This window comes from Physeter macrocephalus, chromosome 11 (genome assembly GCF_002837175.3).
Source record: "Physeter macrocephalus isolate SW-GA chromosome 11, ASM283717v5, whole genome shotgun sequence".
NCBI classification, from domain to species: Eukaryota; Metazoa; Chordata; class Mammalia; order Artiodactyla; family Physeteridae; genus Physeter; species Physeter macrocephalus.
Window position 1 is genome coordinate 51,841,225 of NC_041224.1, and position 26,726 is coordinate 51,867,950.

General features: G+C 36.5%; 1 protein-coding gene across 3 annotated transcripts in view; it reads right to left on the reverse strand.

Moving 5' to 3' along the window:
* The window catches only part of ADAM10 (ADAM metallopeptidase domain 10), a 111,370-nt gene that overhangs the window by 36,346 nt on the left and 48,298 nt on the right, over positions 1-26,726 (reverse strand). For 2 of the 3 annotated variants that reach the window (XM_007115883.4, XM_007115885.4), the window contains 4 exons: positions 19,339-19,439; positions 12,741-12,890; positions 8,207-8,299; positions 4,608-4,791 (listed from right to left, as the gene is read on the reverse strand). In XM_007115883.4, coding sequence (XP_007115945.1) covers positions 4,608-4,791; positions 8,207-8,299; positions 12,741-12,890; positions 19,339-19,439 — 528 coding nt within the window. The remainder of the gene's footprint in view (positions 1-4,607; positions 4,792-8,206; positions 8,300-12,740; positions 12,891-19,338; positions 19,440-26,726) is intronic. The other variant, XM_007115884.4, reaches the window with a different exon arrangement.

Consider the following 26,726-nt stretch of genomic DNA (forward strand, 5'->3'; position numbering starts at 1 on the left):
TGCAGCACTATTTACAATAGCCAGGTCATGGAAGCAACCTAAATGCCCATTGACAGATGAATGGATAAAGAAGATGTGGTACCTATATACAATGGAATATTACTCAGCCATAAAAAGCAACGAAATTGGGTCATTTGTAGAGACATGGATGGATCTAGAGACTGTCATACAGAGTGAAGTAAGTCAGAAAAACAAGTATCGTCTATTAACGCATATATGTGGAACCTATAAAAATGGTACAGATGAACCAGTTTGCAGGGCAGAAATAGAGACACAGATGTAGAGAACAAACGTATGGACGCAAGGGGGGAAAGGGGGGGGGGGGTGGTTGGGGGGTGGTGGTGGTGTGATGAATTGGGAAATTGGGATTGACATGTATAAAATAGATGACTAATAAGAACCTGCCCTATAAAAAAATAAATTAAAAAAAATCAACTAATTAAAGTAGAAGGAATGATTAAAAAAAGAATTCGATAGGCTGTGGGTTATATTGAGAACCTCATGTTGAGCTCTGCACATGGTCAAATTCTAATACGTAAAATCCAACTAAAATTTCTAAATTAAGAAAAACAGAAGAGACAATTTCTACCGAATCAAATGTCTCAAAAAATGTTCTTTACAAATGGTCAGAGGAATACTGAATGGTTCAGGATTAGCTCTGGAGACGAACTCCAGAGCTAGCCTTTTTCAGTGACCTGGCAAACTGAGCCTATGTTCATTGGGTTAACTGATAACATTAAGAGGGATAATAGATGAGCTGAATATGCCTTAATAAACCAAAAAATAAAGGCCCCTCAAAAGGCAGGTTAGAAGGGTGTAGCAAATGAAGCAGAACAAAGGGATTATCTGATATAAAGAATCTACTTTGTTAAGGAACCAATGTTTCAGTCGTCTCTAAAATAAGAGGCTACTACCTGCTTAACACAGAACTGTGTTTATATAAAGAGAAGTTTAGAGTAATCTTTCTAGATTCATATTCAAGACTATCTTTGTTTTGGAGACCAGACTCCTCCCTTTTTGGGGCTCCATTCTAGGCCCTGTATAATTTCAAATGGAAGCCTCCAAGTCATCCCAGCTCACAAGCTGTTTCTACTTATTATGGAGTTGGGGCAGGAGGTACTGTTTTTCTCATGAAGGTAACTGAAGGCAGTATCCAACCACAATAAGAAATTTTAAAAGAACAAATAAAAAGTAGCATAAACAAGACTTAAAGACAAGAAACCTACTGTTCAAATGCTTTAACCCTCATTGCTTTTCCCAGCTTAACTGAGTCAGTGAAGAGGACTACAGAGAATAATTTGAGTAACTATTCTGTGAAAATTAACACAACAGTATCAAAACAAAATCCTTTCCACCACCATATATTTGAATAGTGAAACAGCTGCAGAGTTAAATGATACAACAGAAATTAATTAGGCCAAATAAAAATGAAAAAGATTAAGAAACAGTAACACATCACAAGCTGAACACATCAGCTATAAAATGCTATTTTAAAAAATAGTGTAACAGCAAGCATTACTAATATCTACATGCAGAAACATGAAGTATCAAAGGAAGGGCAAAGACAGAAGAAATTACAACGAAAAATAAACAAGCTGAAGTAAAATGATTTACCTGAATCTATAGAGACAGAACAGACAAGGACCCTGTCTCCTAGTTCCCAAACCAGTGCTCTTCTAATTATGCCTTGACAATTACCCAAAATGATGCTTAAATAATATAGAGTAGTACTATTTTATAACTCATCTCTCTTAAGAAAGAAGGAAATAGATTCCATCTCTGCTTAGGTGCAAGAAACATTTCAACTTCTTCTTGGAAATGTCTTAGGAAGATAAAAGTAGGCTGTTACATTATAACAATACCTAGTAAAATAACTACCAAATGCACAAAACCTGGAGTCAAAAGGTCCAGATTCTAGGTTCTGTAAGATACTGGGTTGTTGACAAAGTCTCTGAATCCAATCCACCTGTATAATGGAGGAAATACTACCTACACCTCATAACGGAACTGAATTAATCAGTAAGAGCAAATACATAAAGTTCCTTATAAAAAAAATAAAACGTAGGTCAAATAAACTAAGTTCAGGTAGTCTAAGGGCAAAGGGAAGTGAAGAAGAAAGCTGTCAACGCAGGTATTTTATTCTAGACAAAGTTGTGTCAAAGGAACAAAGATCCCTTCTCTTTGCCACTCTGGCCCCATTCTTCCTGACGAGCCCCTTCCCAGAAGCTCTTAGAAAAAGGCTTCTGAGAGCTGGAGTTAGGGGTTTAACACAGAGTAAAGGAAGAGGGCATCAGATGAAGAACACAATGACAAAAATACAAGTAATGTGGCCCATCATTTTCAATCCAGAACTGCTGCTTCAATCAAATAAGCAGCATTTCATAAAATAAGTGGTCCAGATATCATAAACAACTAGAAAGAAAAACTCTCCCCCCAAACCCATAACCCCAGACCAATCATGAGAAAAACATCAAAAAGACTGCAACAGAGGGGCATCCTACAATATCCTTGACCAATACTCCTCAAAATTGTCAAGGTTATAAAAAAAACAAGAAAAGTCTGAGAAACCATCACAGCCAAGAAGACTAAAGAGGAATGACAATTAAACGTACAGTGGTATCCTGGACAAGATCTTGGAACAGAAGAAGGACCGTAGTAAAAACTAAAGAAATCTGAATAAACTATGGGCTGACTTTAGTTAACAATAATGTACCAATATTGGTTCATTAATTGTAACAAATGTACCATACGAATGTAAGCTGTTAATAATATAGGAAGGTAGTGGAGATGACTCTATCTGCTCAATTTTTTCTATAAATCTAAAACTGTTCTAAATATACAGTCTATTTTTTTTTAAAAGTAGACATGAGGATATCTGAAGTTTCAGGAAAATTTGACCAAGCTCTCTCAGGACCATTACATTCTTAATGAACAACAGTCTGGAGTTGAAAATGCAAAATGGCAGAAAGTTTTTAGTCTGAGATCATCCAGTCATTTGCCCAGGAGACATTTTGGGAGCAAAAATATTAAGATGGTGGTTTTCAAACTTTAGTATACATCAGAAACACCTGGAGGGCCTCTTCAAACAAAGATTGATGGGCTCCACACCTAGAGTTTCTGATTTAGTAGACCTGAGTGAGGCCCATGGATTTACATTTCTAACAAGTTCCCAGGTAATACAGATGCTGCTAGTCCATGGAGCACACTTAAAGAGCCACTATATTAACAGTAATATATAAAGAAAAATGAATCCCTGAGTTTCCATAGTACTTACTGATGATTAAGGAGAAGGGACTATAAACTTTGTGATAAAATTATCCAACTAACAAAGGAGGGGAAAAGAAATTTCAGAATATAAGTTATAAAACATGTGAATTATCATAGGAAAGAGTGAGTTGTACAATCTGCTGACAACGCAAGTAACACAAAACCAGCACAGATCATTGTAAAGGACAAATATACAAAAATACTGCATTATGATATATGCAGCCTATGACATAAACTTGTACTTTAATGACATCATGAAATTGAGTACACTTTAAAATATGGAAAGCAAAAGCTTTGGAAACTAAAAAGGATATTCATTGCTGGCTTTAAAAAAAAAGAGCAAGAAGTATAAAAGCAAAAATACAGTATTAAAAGATGTTAAAATATGCATAACAAACCAAAGAATAAACTAAGAATAGAAAAGCCTGTCTTGCCCCGGATAAAGCAGAAGTTGATTCTTTGAAAAAGACAGAAATTATGTATCAGAAGGAGAAACTGCTGTGTATAGCTCAGAAGATGACAGACTACTGATCAAATTCTATATGGCAAAATTTATATTCAAAGAGTCCTGGATTCTTTCTACTCATCTTTCAATTCATCAATTTGTATTTCTCTAAAGTAGGCTACTGAACTTATTACACTGTGAATCACAGACCCCCACCCCGACTGCAATGGCAAGGGGATTATCCCATCCCGGCTTCCTCAGTGACAGCAGCTTTCACGGCTAAGGCAGAAACCCCAGCGTAACGTGGGGCCATGCAGTCAAGCCAGTGGAGCTATGGGTACTGGGCCTCCTGCCCACATCTCTTTTCAGGCAACACTTCCCTTTTGTTAAAATAAAGGTGAGAAATAATAATAATAAGGGCAGTCTTTCTTTTCTTTCTACTTGCTATTCCTGAGTAGGATTTCTCTGCTCTTTATCTCAGGGCAGAAGCAGCAAGAACACAGTTTTCCCCTTTTGACTCTAAGAACCTCTCCCCATCCCCCTACCTCCCCAAATAATTAATTAATTACATTAACTTTTGTGAAAAAATTAATATTTTGCTTTTCAGTTTCAGAACTAAGTACCACTTTTTCCCATAAAATTATTTATTTCAGCTACTGAATGTACCAAATGTCAGCATATCTCCCTGTTAGTACTCATTTACTCATTTCAAAATAAAAAGCTGCTTCAACTATTTTTCCATTTACATTATGCTTATGAATTCTGCCTAACTCAAGATGTGTAAATTTAGATACTGTACAGGCATCACTTTCTCCTATACTTTGTAAAATTCAATCCATCAAGAGAACTGCTTTTCATTTCAAGTAGTAAGTCAAGACATATTTAGATAAACTACCTGAAGGTGCTCCAACCCAAGCCAGACCAAGGACACCATCATCAAAATCTCGGTCTGTGAAGACATAGGCCAAACAGTAGTCATCATGATTCTGCTCAGAATTTAATTCCAGAAACTTCTCCACACCAATATTTGGAAAACGGAAGGGATTTGTAGGGTCCTTCTCATCAGCAGTTGTGTTGATCTAAAATCCAAAACAATGATTTTAACAAGCAACCAACATTAGCAGAGCCTTAGTGTTAAGTAGTATCTACCTGGACAATATGCTTGGGGCCCAAGGAAGTCAGGCCTAAATTAAAGCTTCTACAGTTATTCCCACTACCTCCATCCCTGAGCTAATCATAGAAGCCAAAAAGGGAGGAGGGAAGGAGGGAGGGAGGAGGGAAGGAAGGAAGGATGGACGGGTAGGGGAATTAAAACTGAGTATATTACATTTCTGAGCAAGTGTTCACAGATTCCCGAACACTGAACACTTGGGATGGGAAAACAAGTTCTGCTTTCAAAATTTCCAATAAGGAAGTACAGTTTCTCAATTTAATCATTTGATGAGTCTCCTTTAGTGCTAATCTCCTACATATGATGAGAAGTATGACATAAAACCCTATATTTCAGCTAATTAGTACAACATAAAAGAGATATTGAACCCAAAACTGTCAATTCAGCAGACAAATCATATTCTTGGTTCTCCTTGCCTAGAATCATGAGTCAAGCGCAACTAACTTCAAGTTCAATTTTTTCCCCTGAATGTGAGCAAGAATTTTTTTTTTCTTTGCCAATTCGTTTCTCTTACTATTTCAAGCTGAGTTCCTCCAGAATGTTTCCTTCGACACTTAGCTACTATACTCCTGGGTGCAGGTTCCTCCATCACAATGTGAATAATCAGTTCTGATATCAAATTTCAACTAAAACAAAAGCTTTCATTTACTACTCATTGCTTCCTTTCAGAGACCTCTGCCTAAGCTTTGAAGTCCTAGAACAATTTGGTTTTCCCCAAGTAAGTCAGAGAATTACATACAAGACTGTTGGTAGAGAATAAAAAGGAATATGTATGAGAGTAAACACTGCTTAGAAGGGAAATCTCAGTCTATTGAAAATATCAGTGATAAGGCTATTACAGTTAATAAAATGAAAACTATAGGTCTTTTTAGGATCCACATCCTTCAGTAAAAACCAAGGAGCTTACAAACAGGATGGTAGAAACACCACTGAAGGCAATTGCCTAAAGACAGATATGAGACCATCTGGTTCATCCATTAACAATTAACCAGAAACAATCAGTTATGGTCATCTAACACACACACACACACACACACACACACACACACACACACACACACACACACACATCCAAAAACAAAAACACTATATATTAAAGGTAGCCCATGCTTAGAGACATGCTGCATATCGCTTTTTCCCACTAAACATAGAAATGAAATTCTCTGATACTTCTGTAATATTGGCTACAAATAAAAACTTCATCTAAATTTTAGTTACCTATATTTAAAATGGGATGATTAATTTTTTTTAAATAAATTTATTTATTTATTTTTGGTTGTGTTGGGTCTTCATTGCTGCACGCGGGCTTTCTCTAGTTACAGCAGGCAGGGGCTACTCTTCATTGTGGTGGCTTCTCTTTTTGCAGAGCATGGGCTCTAGGCGCATGGGCTTTAGTAGTTGTGGCACGAGGGCTCAGTAGTGGTGGCGCACGGGCTTAGTTGCTCCGCGGAATGTGGGATCTTCCCAGACCAGGGCTCTAACCCGTGTACCCTGCGTTAGCAGGCAGATTCTTAACCACTGTGCCACCAGGGAAGCCCGGGATGATTAATATTTAAATATTTGCTTATAAAATATAAATTTCAAATTATTTAATCGGTCACAAACAAACTTCAACTGATGACATTTAAACTAAAGTTTTAATCTCAGTTAAAGTCCTGAAAAACAACTAATCGCCACATAACTTTTACATACATGCATCTCTTCATAATGCAAATTATTTTAGTCAAACAAACGTGTTTCACTAAAATTTGTTCAGGTGTTCTCTACTTTTCACTATTTTGCATTTCACTACTCTGCCTACTAAATAGCAATACTTATACCACTTATCACTTTTACTTGCTCATTTAAAGGTTTATATTGCTCTCAAAATACATGAAAGCAATTGATTACAAACAGTTCTTATACAGTATATCAAACCATATTTCACCTTAAGGCAATCCAATGTAATATATAATCATGTCACTTCTAAAAGTAAGGACCACTTTCCGCTTTTTTTTTTTTTTTTTTGCGGTACGTGGGCCTTTCACTGTTGTGGCATCTCCTGTTGCGGAGCACAGGCTCCGGACGCGCAAGCTCAGCGGCCATGGCTCACGGGCCCAGCCGCTCCGCGGCATGTGGGATCTTCCCAGACCGGGGCACGAACCCGTGTCCCCTGCATCGGCAGGCGGACTCTCAACCACTGAGCCACCAGGGAAGCCCTCAGCTATTTTAAAAAATACATTACACATGTGTACTAAAACTATAATCTAGTCAACCATATTTTAAGAAGAATAAAAGCACAAAATATAAAGAAACCCTGTGGGGTATTCCCTGGCGGTCTGGTGGTTAGAACTCGGCGCTTTCACTGCCAAGGGCCTGGATTCGATCCCTGGTTGGGGAACTAAGATGCTGCAAGCTACCGGCGCAGCCAAAAAAACGCCGCGCAGCCATGTAACACAGCAAAAAAATAAATAAATAAATAACATTTTAAAAAAATAAAAGTCATTAAAAAAAATTTTTTTAATAAAGAAACCCTGTGGCAAGTACTTCTGTAAAATGATGATTTTTAAAACCCAGGTTATCTAGCTTATAAACTCAGATTCTTAAAAGCTTTATACTTGGAAAGAATTCATATTTAGAAAATTTTTGAAACAGTCCAATTTGTTAATAATATTTACTTATTAACAATTTATAACATTAAAACTAAGAATCAGTAGTTCTGGATCAGCATTTCTCAATATGTGCACTATAGGTCTTTGGAGTTTCGGCTGATGTTAATACAAAAAGGTTAAATTAGCTTAGAAAAATATGGATTTCTTTCCCAAAGGATTTCTCAAAACTTGAAATACATTAGTGTGCACTGTTAAATTTCAAGAGGAAACAGTATTAAGTGTTTTTCCAACTTCCAATTGTATTTAACCACTGTATCTATCCTTCCCTCCGCTGCAGCATCAAATGGGACACACTCTGAAATATACTGCATAAGGCAAATCTGAAGAAACTGGGGAATAATATCAGGGAGAAAAATGTCAAGTACGGCATCTGCAGTTACTTAGAGCACTTTCTAACTGGTATGTAAATCAGATAGATAGACAACAGTACTTTCTACCATACCTCTTCTGCAGTCCAGATTAAAGCCCTATAGATTTCATTAAGTCATAAACCCAAGTATCCCCTCTGTGTGTGTGTAAAACCCAAAAGTAAAGATAACCTGCATCAGCAAATACAATTTAACTATTTAATGCATGAAGATGAAGTAAAAGTCAAGCATTTTTCTTTTTGTAAACATGATCCTTATTGTTTCTCTTTCTTAATGTTCTTAACTATTGAAATTCCTTACTTACTCTTATGCGTTTCACCATGAAACTGATATTACGGATTCCAGAGAAGTCTGTGGTCTGGTAAATTGTATCAATCGCTTTAACATGACTGGATATCTATTGATTTAAAAAAAAAAGACATTTTAGAGGCAATGTCGAAATGTGAAAAAGACTGTGAATTTCCATTTCCCAAATCAAGAATTATTCATATTCCACCACATTCAAATTTTAAAATGTCAATATCATATACTAGATGAAAGGATGAAAAAGATTAGTGAGCTGGAACTGAGAAGGGAAATTCAGTGACTTTTCCATATTTTTCTCTGGCCAAAACCAAACATGCACTCTTGCCTCAGTCATATATTGGGTTGGACAAAAAGTCCCTTTGGTTTTTAAGTAAAAATAAAAGACATTTTTCATTTTCACCAAGAACTTTATTGAACAATGTATTCAGCATTTTGTTCCACTACCTTCTGCCATTTTTCAGGCAACTTCATAATTCTATTCCCAAAACTTTTTATCTTTTCAAGCAAAGAACTGTTCCAGGTACCTTTTACAGTCTTCCAGGGAACTGAAATTTTTTCCATTAAGAGAATTTTGTAAAGACCGAAATAAATGGAAATCTGAAGGGGATGAATCAGAACTTCCCAGCCAAGCTGTAACAGTTTTTGCCTGGTCATCAAAAAAACATGTGGTCGGGCTTCCCTGGTGGTGCAGTGGTTGCGCGTCCACCTGCCGATGCAGGGGAACCGGGTTCGCGTCCCGGTCTGGGAGGATCCCACATGCCGCGGAGCGGCTGGGCCCGTGAGCCATGGCCGCTGGGCCTGCGCGTCCGGAGCCTGTGCTCCGCAACGGGAGATGCCGCAGCAAGGGGAGGCCCGCATACCACAAAAAAAAAAAAAAAAAAAAAATGTGGTCTTTTGTTATCCTGATGGAAGATTCTGTGTTTTTTGTTGACTAATTCTGGACGCTTTTTGTCAAGTGCCGCTTTCAGTTGTCTAGCTGGGAGCAGTACTAGATGGAATTAATCGTTTGGTTTTCCGGAAGGAGCTCATAATAGAGGACTCGCTTCCAATCCCACCATCTACACAACATCACCTTCTCTGGATGAAGACCGGCCTTTGGTGTGGTTGGTGGTGGTTCATTTCGCTTACCTCACGATCTCTTCCGTTCCATATTATTGTACAGCAGGGGTCCCCAACCCCTGGGCCGCGGACCAGTAGTGGTCCTCGGCCTGTTAGCAACTGGGCCGCAAAACAGGAGGTGAGCAGTGGGCGAGCAAACGAAGCTTCATCTGCGGCTCCCCATCGCTCACATTACCACCTGACCTATCCCTTGACCCCCATCTGTGGAAAAACTGTCTTCCACAAAACCAGTCCCTGGTGCCAAAAAGGTTGGGGACCGCTGTTGAACAGTATCCACTTTTCATTGCCCGTCACAATTTGTTTTAAAAAACAGAACGTTTTCGTTACGTTTAAGTAGAGAATCACGTGCAGAAATACGGGCAAGAAGGTTTTTTTCGCTCAACTTACGTGGAACCCAAACATCAAAGCGATTAATATAACCAAGCTGGTGCAAATGATTTTCAGTGCTTGATCTGGATATTTTGAATATGTCGGCTATCTCCCACGTGGTATAACGTTGATTGTTCTCAATTAATGTCTCGATTTGACTGCTATCAACTTCAACTGGTCTACCTAACCATGGAGCATCGTCCAGTGAGAAATCTCCAGCATGAAACTTCGCAAACCACTTTTGACACGTTTGATCAGTCACAGCACCTTCTCCATACACTACACAAATCTTTTTTCACGTTTCAGTTGTGTTTTTACCTTTCTTGAAATAATAAAGCATTATATGCCAAATTTTTTCTTCCATCTTCAATATTAAAATGGCTACACAAAAATTCACCAATTTTGATAAGTTTTCTTTTAATGCATGCTGATCTGACAGCTGTCACAATACAATCTAACAAAATTGTTTCAAATGAAGTTAAAGACAATTAAGCACTACTAGTGACATCTTATGGAAAAAACTGAAAGACCTTTTTGGCCAACCCAATAAAACTTGGTTTCCTCAATCCATCCTGCAATGTCATACCTCCATGCCTTTTCAAAGCATGCTGCTTCCTTATTTATGCCTAGGGTATCTACCCCTTAGACTCAGCTCAAACATCTTCTGTGAATACCTCCCTGAAAATATCAGGACACTCAGTCATTCTCTGACTTTAGTCTTTCCATTGATGCACTAGTACATATTCTGTAAGTTTTGTCCACCATTTAATTATATGGTAGGTGCTGTTTTAGGTGCTGGAGATATAGGGGTAAACAAAATTGAGAAGGTCCCTATAAATTTACAGATTTATTCTAGAGGGGGAAGAAGGGAAGAAAGTAATACAAATATAAATAACATACATTCAGCATTTGCTAAATTCTAAGAAGAGGTAAACAGGGTGATAGAACACAAAAAGATCCTCTTTTTCCTAGCTGACTCCCAACTTAACTCTCTGGCTTCTAAACCACTCTATATACAACCTTCCCATCTTCATTTACAAAAAGCACTCTTGCTACCACTTATGTGAAAACATGCATATATATATAGGTTCAAAACTATTTTCAAAGAAATTATATAAACATAAATAGTCAAGTAAAAGCATTAACAATAATAATTTCAAAAGTAGCCCAGGTTGCCAAACAATGATAAAGAATATCATAACACTGCTGATAAAGTCCATTATAAATCTGTGCTATCTACCCTCAGCTTGGCCTAGCAATCCCTTATCCAATTCTCACTGTTCCTTCTCCACCCCCAACAGTGGTAGTTCAAACATTTTTCCACAGATGACTGATCAGACATCTTACTTTACTGAGGGTTCATCTTGATCTCCTGTTCTTTTAACCTTCAAACTTTTCTTTCTTTCTTTCTTAATATTTATTTATTTGGTTGCGCCGGGTCTTAGTTGCGGCAGGTGGGCTCCTTAGCTGCAGCATGCATATGGGATCTAGTTCCCTGACCAGGGATCAAACCAGGGTCCCCTGCATTGGGAGCACGGAGTCTTATCCACTGCGCCACCAGAGAAGTCCCCAAACTTTTCTATCTTCATCCATTTCTATTTCCCTCAAATGGTAACTCTTCCTTAAAGAGTAACTTTTCTATATTCTTAACCCCAATCTTTACAGGATCTTCAAGGACATTGTTTCACATCAGTTTTTCTTTCTCATCAGTTTTTCTTTCTCATATCTTACACTGCTTCTCTACTGCATCATTTTCCTATTCTGACCAACTTCTCATGTATCCCCCTTTCACTCAAATATTCCACATTATTCCTAAGACACCATTTTTTTTTGTTTTTCACATCTCCTGAAACCCTAACTGCTCCTGCCAACCCATTCCTTATTGTTCACAATGTTTTCACCCTCACAACTTTATTGAGAGCTTGCTTAAAGTCCATCAATAATATTCTAATAACTAAAAATCAGCTAACCTTTATAATCATTCTCTCTTTTTTGCAGCATTACTGAGGTATAATTGACAAATAAAATGTAAGATATTTAAAGTGTACATCATGATTTGACATACATATACAAATATACATTGTATATTTGACATACATATACATTGAGTTAATTACTTTGTAGTCATTGTCTTTGGTGTCTCCACAGATGACACTATTGGTTATGCATTTTGTTGTGAAACTTTGCTTATTCCTTGGCTAATCCTATTTTATCTCCTACCTCTTTAACTATTATATTTTAGCCCATAGCTTCTCCTCGTCATCCTATTCACTATAAAGAGATTTTATCTCCCAGTTCCTTCCCTTTTGATTTCATTCTCTCTCCTTATTTTAACTATTTCTTTTGCACCCTTAAATTCCATGCAGAAAGCTCAAGGCTAACCTCTCCCAAGCTCCAGTTCTACATTTTCAATACCCTATAATCACCATGTACATGGGCTTTTAAACGTGTCTAAAAGTAAGTTCATCACCACCAACAAAATGAGTTTACCATTTATACTAATGACACCTCCACCCTCTCAGTCTCAAATCCTTAGACTCAAAATGCATTCATCAAACTCTCACTGGATACCTTCAAAATGAAGGATATTTTGAAGAGTGTCTCCAAAAAATTTATACTTCAATAAGACACAAATGCAAATAGTAATGTAACTTAGAAAGTGTTAAGTACCAGGAGAATACAGAATAGAAATTAAATATTCTTATTGGAAAGGCTCCTCTACCTTTCCCTCCTTTAAGACCACAAATGACAATTTGACCCTCTTTTCCAAGCTAAGCTCATCATCTCATCATCATCATCAGTGTCATCATCTCCTTCATGAAATCATTTTCTTACATCTCTCTTTAGAATGACACTAAAATATTCTAACTAGTCTTTCAGTTATTTGTGTTCTTATCTTACATATTTTCTCATATCACAATTGAAAATACTCTTTATTTTTCCAAAATGAGATATGCACTAACTTTAATTTTTAGAGGAATATACAGGTATAATGAAACAATATGAGAATATGAAAACTAAAATAGTAGCAAAATTATAAATACCTGGGCGATCACAGCCTCTCGTGTTCCATAATATTTAAAAAACAGATGATCAGTCTGAATATAAAGCTGACAAGTATTTTTTTCAGCTGAAGTTGTACGTTTTTTCCTCAGGAGTTCTGGACCGTTAATAGCATGTTCTTCTTGAGGTGTCTGTATGTCAAAAAGAGTCATTTCTAATCATCAGTATGCTTCACTATTATAATTTTATATAGTTAAGAATACACATTATAAACAATTTCACTTTCTACTTTATTGTGTAAGACCACAGGTATTTCCTTGCACTGTTAAAAATTCTTCATAAACACCACTTTCAGTCTCATAACATTCTACTATATAGATGACTTATTTATTCAAGCAATTCTTTAACTTTGAAACATTTTCAAAACATACCATTTAATACATAAATATAAAGCAAGTCTTACAGTAGTTTACAATACTTTGATATCTTCCTCTACCTCACCTGTAATACCCAATCTATCACCCAGCCCTGTCAGATTTAGCTTCTAAATACTTAGGGCATCTGCCCATTACCTCTAGCTCCATCACATTAGCCCAAGCCACCATCACTTATTACCTAGAGTATTGCAATCTGAGCGATGGGAATCTACCTCTATCCACTTCTGGCCTTCAATCTAACCTTCATACTGCAATCCTTTCAAAACACAATTTTGAAAATATTACCCACCTGCATTTGTATTTCAATGATTTCCTATGGCTCTAAGGATAAAGTCGTAAATCCTTTATATGCACCACCCAGTCAGCAATGCAGCCTCTACTTACCTGTCCAGTTTCGTCCCATTCCATATTACTTCACAGAGAGACCCTACTACATTACCCAACTCTAACTCTCTGTGCTACAGCTACATAGGTCTTCTTTCCAATCCTCCAACACACGGTCTGCATCCTGTCACAGTCTTTTGCACATGGTGATGCTGTCTCTCCTGATCTAGTTAATTTCTTTTCTTCAGACTTAGCAAAGACCAATTCACCCATCACAGAACCATGTACCCATGTCCTTTACAGTTTATCATGTGGTTATTTGTTTATTTTCTGTCCCCAGCCCACCACCATTACTTCAACCACTAGAATGAGAGTTCTGGAAAGAAGAAATTATCTCGGTGTTTGCGTCTCACTATACTGCTATCAGCTAACACACACTTCGCAGGCAAACAGTAGACACTCAATAAGTATTTGTTTAAAGAATTAACACTGCTATTGAATCCAAGCACTTAAACATTTGTTGACATCTAAAAGCACCATGTTAAGTGAATTTTGATGACAGAGTAATAGAGAATTCAACTTAAATTAATTAAATTTTAAGCCACAATTCCAAATTTACACTCACATTTTATAATTTCCTTCTCCCTTGACAACTCCATGTTTGACTGTTCTCTTAGTTACTGTCTTCATTGTACTTTTATCTATTTTCGCTCAGTACATCATTCTAGGATGGCAGTTACTGTTTCAGCACATTCCATTGTCTTCTGGTTTCAACTGTTTCCAATGAGAAATGAGCTGTCATTTTTACTGTTGCTTCTCTGAAGGTGACTAGACTTTTTTTATTGGTTGCTTTTAAGAGTATATTCTTTGGTTTTTAGACTTTTCTAATATTGTGCTAGTGTTATTTTCTTTGCGACTTTTCCTGCACTAATTACAGGGTTTACTAAATTTGTTTGATATTCTCTGTCATATGTGGAATTCTCAGCCACCATCTGTCCCTATTTCACTCTCATTTTTTCTCCTTCTGAGACATCAATTACACATACTTTAGACCTTTTTAATGTATCACCTATGTCTCTTAAGCTCTTTTCTGTATTTTGTACACTTTTGTTTCTAAGTGGTTTACCCTATTTTTTTATGACATACTATTCAGATCTAAGCCCATCAAATTCTTCGTTTCTGCTGTTATATTTTTCAATTCTATAATTCTATTAGGTTCTTTTGTTCATTTTCAATTTTCTGCTGAAATTTTTAATTTACTCTTTATGTACTTGAACATATTATAAAGTCTGTACCTGTGTCTGATCATTTCATTATTCACATACCTTTAGGTTGTTTACATGTCTGACACCCCAGCTATACTGTAAGCTCTCTGAGGGTGTATACCTGTCATTTATTCTTAAATGGCTAATGTTTGATAAATAATTTTTTCCCTCTCACTATTCCATCATGTTGTCTCATTTGCTAATGTGCTGATTATTTTGAACTGAGTGCCAGACAATGTGCATGGAAAACCATAGATATAATCTGAGGCTTCAAGTAATGATATCTTTCTCAAGAGGAGATCTGTTTTTACTTCTGGCAGGCAATGAGCCTTGGTGCACTAGTAATCCTCGATAACCTTAATCCAATCAGAGATTAAGAAGATGTGGTGTGAAACTTTAACCCCTGTGAGGGGAGGCAGAACACTTTCTGATTCACCCTTACCTCTAGGGAGCAGCCCTTCATTCAAGATCCCAACCTGAAGTCCCGAAATAGTATTTTTATCTTTAGCCTCAAGAATCTGGAGGGTTCTATTCAGCTTTTCAGTCTCTTAGCTACCTCCTCAGGAACTGGAAGATACAGCTAGAGAAAAGGTAGCCCCAAACGTCAGGCTCACCTTCCTAAGTGCCCTCTTTTTTCCCTAAGATCTGGTCCCACACTTCTTCACAGCTTTGTTATCTCTCCAACGCCTTCTAACAAATACACACACATGCACACACAAATATAACATATATTTTTTAAAATATTCATATTTTGAGGTCAGGTTGGTCTCTATTAGTTGTTCTAATCAGGAGAAGGACTACTTCTCTATTTCTTGAAAACAATCTTTGTCCATGTTATGAATTGTCAATATTGTCTCAAAGTTTATAACTGTCTTCAATTTAAGGTGTCCTTTACTCTTAATTTTCAGAGTGAAATACATCAATCCTTTAATAGTCAAAGATTCCATGCCTTATTCAAAATGTTTCTCTACTTCAAAATACAAAATATTTTTTAATATCTTCTTTTGTCAAGCGTCTTTTCAAATGCTTTTGCCCATTTTTTAATTGAGGTTTGACCATTTTTAAAAAACCGAGTTATAAGAGTTCTTGTTATATTCTGGAGAAGCCTTCTGTCAGATATATGTACTGCTGACATTTTTCTCACAGTCTGTGGCTTCTTTTTACATTTTCTTAACTATATCTTTTGAGAAGTTTTTAATTTTGACAAAGTTGAGTTCGTAATTTTTTTCGGCAGGGTACTTTTGTGTCCTAAGAAATTGTTGTCTATTCCAAAGTCACAAAAATTTCCTCCATGTTTTTATCTAGAAGTTTATGTTTTAGCTTTAAGCATGCAGATTTATTATCCATTCTGAGTTTATTTTTGTATAAGGTGTAATGGTATAAGTTGAGGTTCTTTTTTTAAATGGATATTCAATTGTTCCAGTACTATCTGTCAGACTGCTCTTTCATCCTTTAAATTACCTTGGGACTTTTGTGAAAATCAACTGGCCAAATGGATATGGACTCTCTATTCTGTTCCATGACCTGTAAGTCTATCCTGAGGTCAAGATGACACCATCTTGATTACCGTAGCTTTACAGTAAATCTCAGAATCAGGTAGTATAATTCCTCTAGCTTTTGTTCTTTTTGGAAAATTGTTTTGGCCATTCTAGGTTCTTTACATTTCCATATAACTTTGAAAATCTGTTTGTCAATTACCAGATAAATCCCCACTGGGGGATTATATTTGGTTCTTTTATTATAATTACTATTCTCTTCTCTTTGTTTTCATAGTTTTTTGTAGTTTTTTGAACACATTAATACTAGTTGTTTCAAAGCCCTCATGTGCTAATGCCTATAATTTCTAGTCTGTTTCTATCTGGGTGGTTTTTTGTTCTGATTATGGATCACATTTTCCAACTTCTTGAGCTTCTGGTCATCTAGCAATGTTTACTGAACATCTGACATTCTGAATGCTACATCGTTGAGTATCTGCATTCAGTGTCCTTCTTTAACAAGTATTATTGAGCTTTGTTCTGACAGGCAACTAATTTACTTGAAAATCACCTTGATCTTTCTGAAGCTTGGTTTTTCAGCTTAGTTAGGACAGGTCTGGAGTAGCCTTTAGTCTAGGATGAGATTAGCCTACTCCAAGCATGGCTTGGGATCTCTACCAAGTACAATTTCTGATTGTTGTTCAGTTCATAGATTCCTCAGTAGTTTTTCTTTCTCGGATAGTTTTCTCATAGAATCTCACCCTGTGCATGCACAGCTTAGAATCTGGCTAAGATTCAAGGCGACCCCTGTGCAGATATCTAGAGCTTTTTTTCAGCATAGCTCTCTCCTCTCAAGTACTATGTCCATAAATCCAGATACCTCAGCCTTCCAGAACCTGAACGTTTATCTCTTCAATTGTGCAACAGCGCTGTGCACTTCTTACTCTTCTTGAAATGCCCTTCATTGTGCCATTCCTAAAATTTTGCCTCCAGTCAAAAAGTCAGGGAAATCACAGAGATATTTATTTCTCCTCTCTCAGGTATCTCAATCCTGTACTGCCTGTTGGCCAATATTTGAAAACAATTATTTCTTTTTTCTGTTGTTGTTTTTTTTTCCAGGTGTTTTTTGCAGGATGGCTAGTTGGATACCAGTTATTCTATCACAGCTGGAAAGGGAAATCCCCACTTACTTGTTCTAAGAGTTTCAAAGTTTTCGTTCTAGTACTTTATAGAGTTTTGTTTTGTTTTAAATATAATGTGAGATGAAGATCCAACTTCATTTTTTCCAAATGGATAAACATTTTCTCTGGCTCCATTTATTCAATAGTCTCTACTCTCCTCCCTGATTTGAGATTTCACCTCTACCACATAACAAAGTTTCGTATACGTATGGATCTGTTCCTGAGCACTCAGTTTTATTCCTCTGGTCAATTTGTACATCCCTATGCTGAAAGTACACTCTCAATTACTAGAGTCAGTCTTAATATCTTCCAGGGTAAATCTCTCTTTCCTGTTCATCACCTTCAGATGGGCCTCATTTCTTCTTAGCCTTCACTTTTCCTTGTAACATTTTAGACCCATCAAGTGCTGTGAAAAATCATGTTGTAATTTGTATGGAATTGCACTGAATCTACAAATCAATATGGGGAAAATTAATGTTTTTATATTAGGTATTATGTTTCATTTTATATATTATATCTCTCCATAATAAAATCAATCATCTGTAACATTTCTTATAAAATTTTGTAATTTTCCTTATACAGGTCTTATAATTCTGTTACATTTATTCTTTGATATACAATATTCTTGATATTATTTTTAATGGTGTCTTCTCTTACATGACATTTCTGGTGGTCTGCAGCTGATATAAAAAAATACAACCTACATTTGTATATTAAATGTTGTGTCTAGCCACTGTTAAACTGTATTATATCTAGCAATCTATACTCTCAGCCTCTCTATCCACATTGCCGATACTCTAGTACAAGCCACTATCACTTCTCAACTGAATAACTGCAACAACTCCTAATTAGTCTCCCTGTCTCTAGTTTTGCACCTCACTCTGAAATTAAGAATCCTTTACTGGTCTTGCTATCTCTCTGGCCTTGTATATACTGTTCCTCCTCTTTCCATCTCTTCATGGTCAACCTAACTTCTGCTTTTTCTTTTAGTTTCTGATTATTGTCCTCAAACACTTGCAAGGCTAGGTTAACTAGTCTTCTTGAGTGTAGAATATCACCCTTTGCTTAATCTTCTTGCATTTCTTACTATCTTCAACTTTTCTGTGTCTCCAATTAAACTATAAACTTTGTGAGGACAAGCCTTCATCTTAATTTCCACATATTCCAGAACCTATCACAGATCTTCTGACATATGGGAGATCAATACAAAATTGTTCAATGAATATAAGAATAAAATCTCACTTAGACTTAAAAGATCCATTTGAAATGGTATTATTTATGCCATTTTGCAGATCAAGAAACATACAAATCTGCATTTGTGACTCAAGAAATGTTAATCCATGCTACTACTTTTAGAAAGGATGTTCAAAATATATGATGTTTTATTATAAAAATAAAAATTTTTTTATTTTAAACTTGTGTTTTAAATAACCATAAAACTATCACCTATGAATGAAATAAAGGAGGTCAAAAAAAGAATAAAACGTCAACAGTCAATGGCAGAAAAACTTACAATTAAAATATCAAAAGTACGATGATTTTTATTAGGGTAACTAACCATCTTGGTTTGCTTAGAGACACATGATTTTCAATGTGAAACTGGAGAAGTCTCAGGCAAACCAGGGGAAGTTGGTCACTCTAATTTTCATATTAATACAAACACATTTATACAAAATACATGTTCAGACTGGATATTTTTTAACTTTATGATAAAACATGTAAGAGAATATTTTGGACACGTTATGTTTTTTGGGTCATGCAGATTTGTACTCAAAGCGCAGCATCAAACCTTTATTATAAGCAAGTTACTTGGACTCTTTGAGCATTAAAAAATATAAATATTTCCCGACAGCAGTATAAATCTTTCAGAAATCCTAGAACATACATTTTTAATGCAGAAACACATACCCAAGTTCACTTCCTTTTCTTAAACACAAGTTTGTATTAAAATCCTTACCTGTGTTACTTCTTCCACACCAGTCATCTGGTACTTCCTCATCCTTTCAAATACTGAGTGATCTGCACAGCCCCCCTGTGGACCATATTTATGGGGATAGTCTAAAACACAAAGAAGAAATGTTATTACTGTCACATGTTTAGGTATTACCAATTATCTTATAAATGAAAATTTAACTGTCATAATTAATGAAAGCCATAAATGCTTATTGGGCTCCAATGGGAAAGGCATTATGCTAGGCATTCTACTTTCAAAACCTGGCAGGTTCTGAAGTTCTCCTTCAACATCATTGGTCTCTAAGTTTTTGTCATATGAATGATTTGTGAATTCTAAAAAAGAACAATAATCATTCTTTATTCTGCGTTTAACTTTCCAACCTGTCCCACTTCAGATATATAGAGCATTTTAACACTGCAATTTACTTCATTTTGTAATTTATAACTTTCCGTTCAAACACATTAAATTTCTTATTCTGCAATGTACAAAGCTACCTCAATTTGAACTACAGTTAGGCAAATATAATATCATATTTGGTTTGAATTCCTTCAATGAATACCAACTAGTCATAAGGGAAAGTAACCTAGAAACATGGTCCATGGCATAGTAAAAGCAGACTGAGTTTAAATTTCTTCAATGTATAAGTCAAGTGAATGCTTTACAAAGCAATAACTATTTTATTATCACTTGTTTTCCCTTTATAATTAAACAGTGATTAATTTAGACTTAACTGAATTGTTTCTATTTCCAGACAGCTGTTCAATTTAGTGTAGTCATTTAAAAGTTTATTCCACTCTCTCAAAGTTCACATACTTCCCTTGTTAAGGTTCTCCTTAGTTCGTGAACATATTTTATAATTCAATCTACTACCCATAATTAAGAGAACTATCAAAATAAAATATCGAGACATGGGTTAGAGGGGAAGCACTGAAACATCCCTAAGTAGCATACAGTTATAATACATAGAATTATAATTAGAAACACTGTTTCTTAAGTAAATCTAGAACCTGAAGTGGACTAGGACTATTTCCTATTTCACTGGAAATACTAACTAAATATCACAATACAAATCTAAACTGGCAGGTAGGAGGTTGGGGTTATGGACAACCTACTTACATTGATATAACAGCTCTGATTTAAACGTTAGTTTTTACCAAAGGTCAAGATTGCAACAGCTGTAAAATTCCAATCAATAAATGTGGAAGAAATGATAGACTTAGGGACTTCCCTGGTGGCACAGTGGTTAAGAATCCGCCTGCCAATGCAGGGGACACGGATTCGAGCCCTAGTCCGGGAAGATCCCACATGCCACGGAGCAACTAAGCCCTTGCGCCAAAACTACTGAGCCTGCGCTCTACAGCCCGCGAGCCACAACTACTGAAGCTCGTGTGCCACAACTACTGAAGCCCGCCCGCCTAGAGCCCGTGCTCCACAAGAGAAGCCACTGCAATGCGAAGACCGCGCACCGCAACAAAGAGTAGCCCCCGCTCTCAGCAACTAGAGAAAACCCATACACTCATCCTACCTTTTCTCCAACTGTCTTCTCCTACCTCAATTTCTGAAACCCCTTCTTAATCTCAACTTCCTCATCCTACTTTCTTTCCACCACTCATCTTTTCAGAACATTCCCTTTAGACTTCAACAATCCTTTGACATCTCAAAAACCCTTCAATCCACCTATGCTACCACCCTGTTCACTAGTGGATATTCTCTTTCTCCTTATTCAGCTTAAATCCCATAGTCAATTATTATTATAATTACTCCACTGCATTTACCTTAAACTCCCTTGCCACCACCCCCTTCCCAACTCTCCACCAAAACCTGTTTAAATGCAGCTCTCTACCTATACCGCTCCAGTTGAATGGGGCTAGAGAAGCAACTGGTAACTATAACTAATTCTCATTCAAAATTATAATCTGTAACCTCAAGCAGTTCCTTTATGCCACCTGACAATGATAATGTATTTCCAGAGTCCCTTCTCAATCCTATTTCACTGTTTAACTACAGGCAGTCCCCGCTTTACCACAGTATTACAGGCAGTAAAATTGACCATGCAAGCTGAAACTATGCAAAGTGATCTTAATAATCAATGGGGAAAATTACAAATGCTCCATGACCTTCAAAATTTTTTGTCAAACTACTGAAACTCTCTTGTTATTTATAAATGTGTAGGGGAATTAAAAAATAAAACGATGATCTATATAGTACACTTTAATTTAAAACATTAGAAACATCAAGGGACTTCCCTAGTGGAGCAGTGGTTAAGAATCTGCCTGCCAATGCAGGGGACACGGGTTCGAGCCCTGGTCTAGGAAGATCCCACATGCCATGGAGCAACTAAGCCCATGTGTCACAACTACTGAGCCTACACTCTAGAGCCCGTGAGACACAACTACTGAGCCTGCATGCCACAACTACTGAAGCCCACATGCCTAGAGCCTGTGCTCCGCAACAAGAGAAGCCACTGCAGTGAGAAGCCTGCGCACCACAACAAAGAGTAGCCCCTGCTCGCTGCAGCTAGAGAAAGCCCACGTGCAACAACGAAGACCCAACACAGCCAAAATTTAATTAATTTATTTATTATTTTAAAAAGAAACATCAAGAATTAGAATATTTAAAAGAACTAGTGTTTTGTTTCTTTGTAAATTGTATCTTATATATCATAAATTTTATATATGCTTCAAAATCTGTCAGCACAAAACTCTCCCAATAGAAAAAAAGGAATCGAGGATAAAATGCTTCCCATATACTTTCAAAACTTCTAAAAGAGCCTATTTTCCCTGGTCACCACATTAACTATGAAAATGGACAATGACATTTTCCCTCTAAAATTACTGACAATATAATCCCCATTTCTAGAAAAAGTCTTTGTTCAACTAATGAATAGGCCCTCATTGAGATGCTAAATCATAGATGCAACTGTAGTTCCCCTGAAAAGGCCAAACAGCATATTCTTTCTTCACAAAGAATGAGTCATTGGCGTAGAATATTCAGCCTATTTAAAACAAAGATCAGCTTTAAATCTATGGCCTTTCTTCCAGTTCCTCTGCATGCCAACCTCTTGCTTCTGTTTTGTTGTAGGAAGCACAGATATAAATAATACATATATTGTGATACCACTTCAAGCAGGAAATAGCTCTAGTTAACTCTCAATCATCCACTCCAGGAAGGGGTAATATTTACAGTACAGATCATCTGCCCAACAGATGCGTAAAACACCCACTTCTTACTACAAACTAACTAGACTAGACTTTACCTCCTCACTACTCCCAGCAAGCCATCCCTCCCTCAATGTGACTGCCAGGTTAGGAATTTGACTGCAGAGTCCAAAGCTTTAGCTATGAGATAACTCTCTAACCATCAAAACTTGGTGTAATTCCTCCAATGACACACTATGAATCACTAAATTCAATCAAATGACCCAACTTTTATGATATTCATTGAATTAAAAAGACAGTGGTTCCACAGACAGATACTGTACAAAACGTTGATTTGCTAGGTATCTGAAGGGTAGGTAGGTTGGATCCTTGCCCATGAAAATGCCATTGACTCCCAAAGTTGACAAAAATCCACAAGGATTCATTGAGACAGTAAAAAGACGAGCAGACTTTTTGTTTTCTTTAAGGAGAGATGATGAGTGTGGAGGAATGGACGGATGGGTCAAGCAGCCCCCAAATACCCTTCCCCCTTCCAACTGCAGTGGACAGAGGTCCGTTTCTCTCTAGTGCCCCTTTCCCCATCCCCCACAACCAGTCTCTGTTTGGGGAGGGTGGGGAGAGCAGGGAGAGAAGGGCATAGTATGAAGGACAGTAAGCTAAAGATGGTCCCCTTTTCAAAATGCACTCACAACCCTGCTCTCCCAGGAAACAGAAACTCAGAGCTGGTCCAGGCATGTCCCTTCCCACCCTTGTTTTTTAAGAAAGGTTAGTGTTGGGGGCCAAGGGAATCACGGGTATCAGGTCAAGAGGAGAAATGTTGCTCTATTATTCTGATCAGGAGACTGTTAAGTGCGTTGGGACAGAAAATGCCTTGTTCATCACTGTATCCAATGTATCTGAAAGTGTGTTGTACAGATTAGACACTCCAATAATAAATAAAATAAATTTATTAAGAAAAAAAAAGATAAGCAAGACCTAAAGGGCTATTCACCAAAATGCTAATGGTGGTGGATACATTTCATCTTCTACTTAATTCACAAGCAAAAATGTCTATTTTATAGTCATCTGATAATCAGAAAAACCAAAAATATTTCCAGCTTTAGAGGAAAAGTAGTTTGGAATCACCAAATTTTAGAAGAAATAAGAAGTATTAATGATCTACATACTCACTTTTTAACATGAAGAAAATGACACCCAGAAAAGGTAAAGTTACTCACTTGCATAAGGTCAAAAAGCTATTCTAAAACTTCATCCTGATTTCCCTTCAAACTACTTTCTCATACAAATGCCATGCCTCAGTTCTGACACATTACCTCTTGTGCTTTTTCCTTACCATTTCTCCCACTAACTTGTGTGATCTTAAGCAAATGAATTAAACTCTGCAACAGTTTTAACTAGTTGATCTACAAAGTCACCTTTTTTTTAATATTTTTTCATTTTTTGGCTGTACCACGCAGCATGTGGGATCTTAGTTCCCCGACCAGGGATCAAATGCGCACCCCTTGCATTGGAAGCGCAGAGTCTTAACCACTAGACCGCCAGGGAAGTCCCCTACAAGGTTGCCTTAAGTCCATGATTCTGCAGGGGAACAAAATTTGCCACCCCATGTCTCTCTCTGGCATAAGGATTATTTTAGACTGATTATTTTTAAGAAACAGAAGACTCAGGAAGTCTTTCTTTTTACCTGCCCTTTAACTGCCTAGAAGAATTTAGATAAAGGGCCTGGTTCAGGAACAGCACTATCAACAGAGAGAGATCTACAAAGAAAATGGGCTAGGTGTGGTAGGAGGAACTTGGCAGGGCCCAGAGACCAAGTCCTCTCTGTGTCCCCTTGTCCCTGTATGGCAGAGGAAACATTTGTTTACCCAACATTTGCTTTTCCATCTTTCTATAATTTTTTTTCTCCCCCTTGAAGTACCAAACCCCTAGCCCCTTCTCCTCTCAAATGCCATATAAACCTCAATTGCCTAACTGGGGCCTCATTTTTCTGATGGAGACCTCGTACATACATAATTAAATTTGATTTTCTCCTTTTAATCTGTCTCATGTCAATTTAATTCTTAGACCAGCTAGAAGAACCTAAAAAGGGCAGAGGGCAATTTTTTCCTTCCCCAGCAATTCTAAGCCTCTATAGTTGCTGAAAGCAGTAAAATCCACATCAGTGAATTCCTAGTCTAATGTTTGAATACAAATATAAGATAACAAGATTGCTTATGGAGATTATCTAATCTCCAAATTTATAAACCATGAACAGAATTTAACATTTTTATAATAAATCTTTTATCATAATGTAAAGCAGCTCTTTACAGGGCCCAAGTCCTGACCAGTGTCCTCAGGCACACTCACAAGGTCGCTAGCATAAACATCAAGCATTGAATTGTGCTAGAAGAGTTGTGAAAGACCTAGTTTTACCGTCTCTTATCCCTAGTACATACACACATATATAATCAATGCTACTTCTACTAGTTTTTCTGTAACTCATCACTCATAAAAGTTGAACCTAAAATGTACAAATTTACTCTATTTTTCAGTAGGGAAGATAGCCACACTTCTGCAAAATCAACAATGATACCAAAAATAAAGCCTTAGCTTTCTCCTAATCTTTTTTTTAATCCTCACAATAATTGTCTTTACCGTCATTAAGTCCCTTGACTTTAGCCACCTTTCAACAAGTCTCTAATAACTTAGATGTAACTAAAAAGTACTGGAGTAAAAGCCAGGAGCCACCTTTAAACAAGTCTCTAATAACTTAGATGTAACTAAAAAGTACTGGAGTAAAAGCCAGGAAACATGGATCCTTGCCATGAAAATATCTTGCCCAAGTTGCTTAAGACTCTTTAGGCTTCAGTTTACATCATCTTCACACTTAACATTTAGAACTAATTCTAGTCCCTTTTGCAATCGTACTAAAGTTACAGAATTCTATTGAATTCAGAACTATATCAATCTTCTGGTCTACTCCAGAAAACTCTATTTTCCATGAACAGTTTGCTGATGAGGTATGATGAAGAAACAATGTCCCCCAAAAGAAAATCCCTATTTTTTAAATGCATATGCTTGTGAAGTCTTAATTTAAAACTTTCATTCATTCTTCTTACTACCACATCAAATGTCTATAAACTTTTTCCAAACTCTCAAAACATATGACTTGACAGTATAATGACAACTTATTAAAAACTGCATCTTTAATGCAATATTCAGATGTACAATGAATTAATTTTCTTATTCAATCTGTTTGTAAAAACATCTCAAACACTGCAAAACACAATCATGAGGTGATATTTCTCGGAAAAAAAGAAGAAAATTCCCAAATATAATTTTACTTTCTAGGATGAGTTTTAAAGCTGTTTTACAATATAAGAGCTTTGTTATTTTTAAATAATCTTATGTTTCTGAAATGATCATTATGCAGCCAAAATATTTTCTATTTATGTTTTTAAATAAATATATACACAAATATATATTGGGTTGGCCAAAAAATTCATTTGGGTTTTCCATAACATCTTACGGAAAAACCTGAATGAATTTTTTGGCCAACCCGATACATATGGTAACCAATCAGAAAATGTCTTGATCTAAAGTGTTCTCAACTTGAGTCTTATTTACATAAATAAAACAAAATAAACTGTGATTGAATAATATGAAAGGGCTGGGCATATTTTCTCCAAATTCTGCAAAAAGAATTAAACCCCTCACTGTCTCTTTTTAATCTGTTTTTTAAAATGTGTTCCCAATTAAATATCTCACATTTCTAATTAAATATTTTTCAAACAGCTACCATTTCTCACAGGCTTCTCAACTTTTCTTCATTTGTGCCTGTGAACTATTTGGAGAAATTATATTTCCCTAGAGATTAACTCAGAAAAAAAAAAAGCAAAAACAGAGTCAACAATGCCACTAAATTCTTATATTTCTTTTAAGTACTGTCACTTTGCTTAAGAAAATTAAGTATTTAACATCAATGCTAAGTAAAACATGTGAATTAAAACATACAGTATAGAGATTAACCAATAAACTTGTATACCCTATGGGAGTTCTGAAGTCATGGGCACTTCCTATCAGAGTCTTAAGCCATTTTGCTACTGAATTATCAATCAGAACACTCCATTCCTTAATTTTTCCAAGTGTCTACCACTGTTTGTCACAACTCCATACACATAAGCACATTTCCAAGCTCAGACTGGACCTTAAGCACATATAGAAACTTTCCACGATAATCCTCAGAATTTCCTG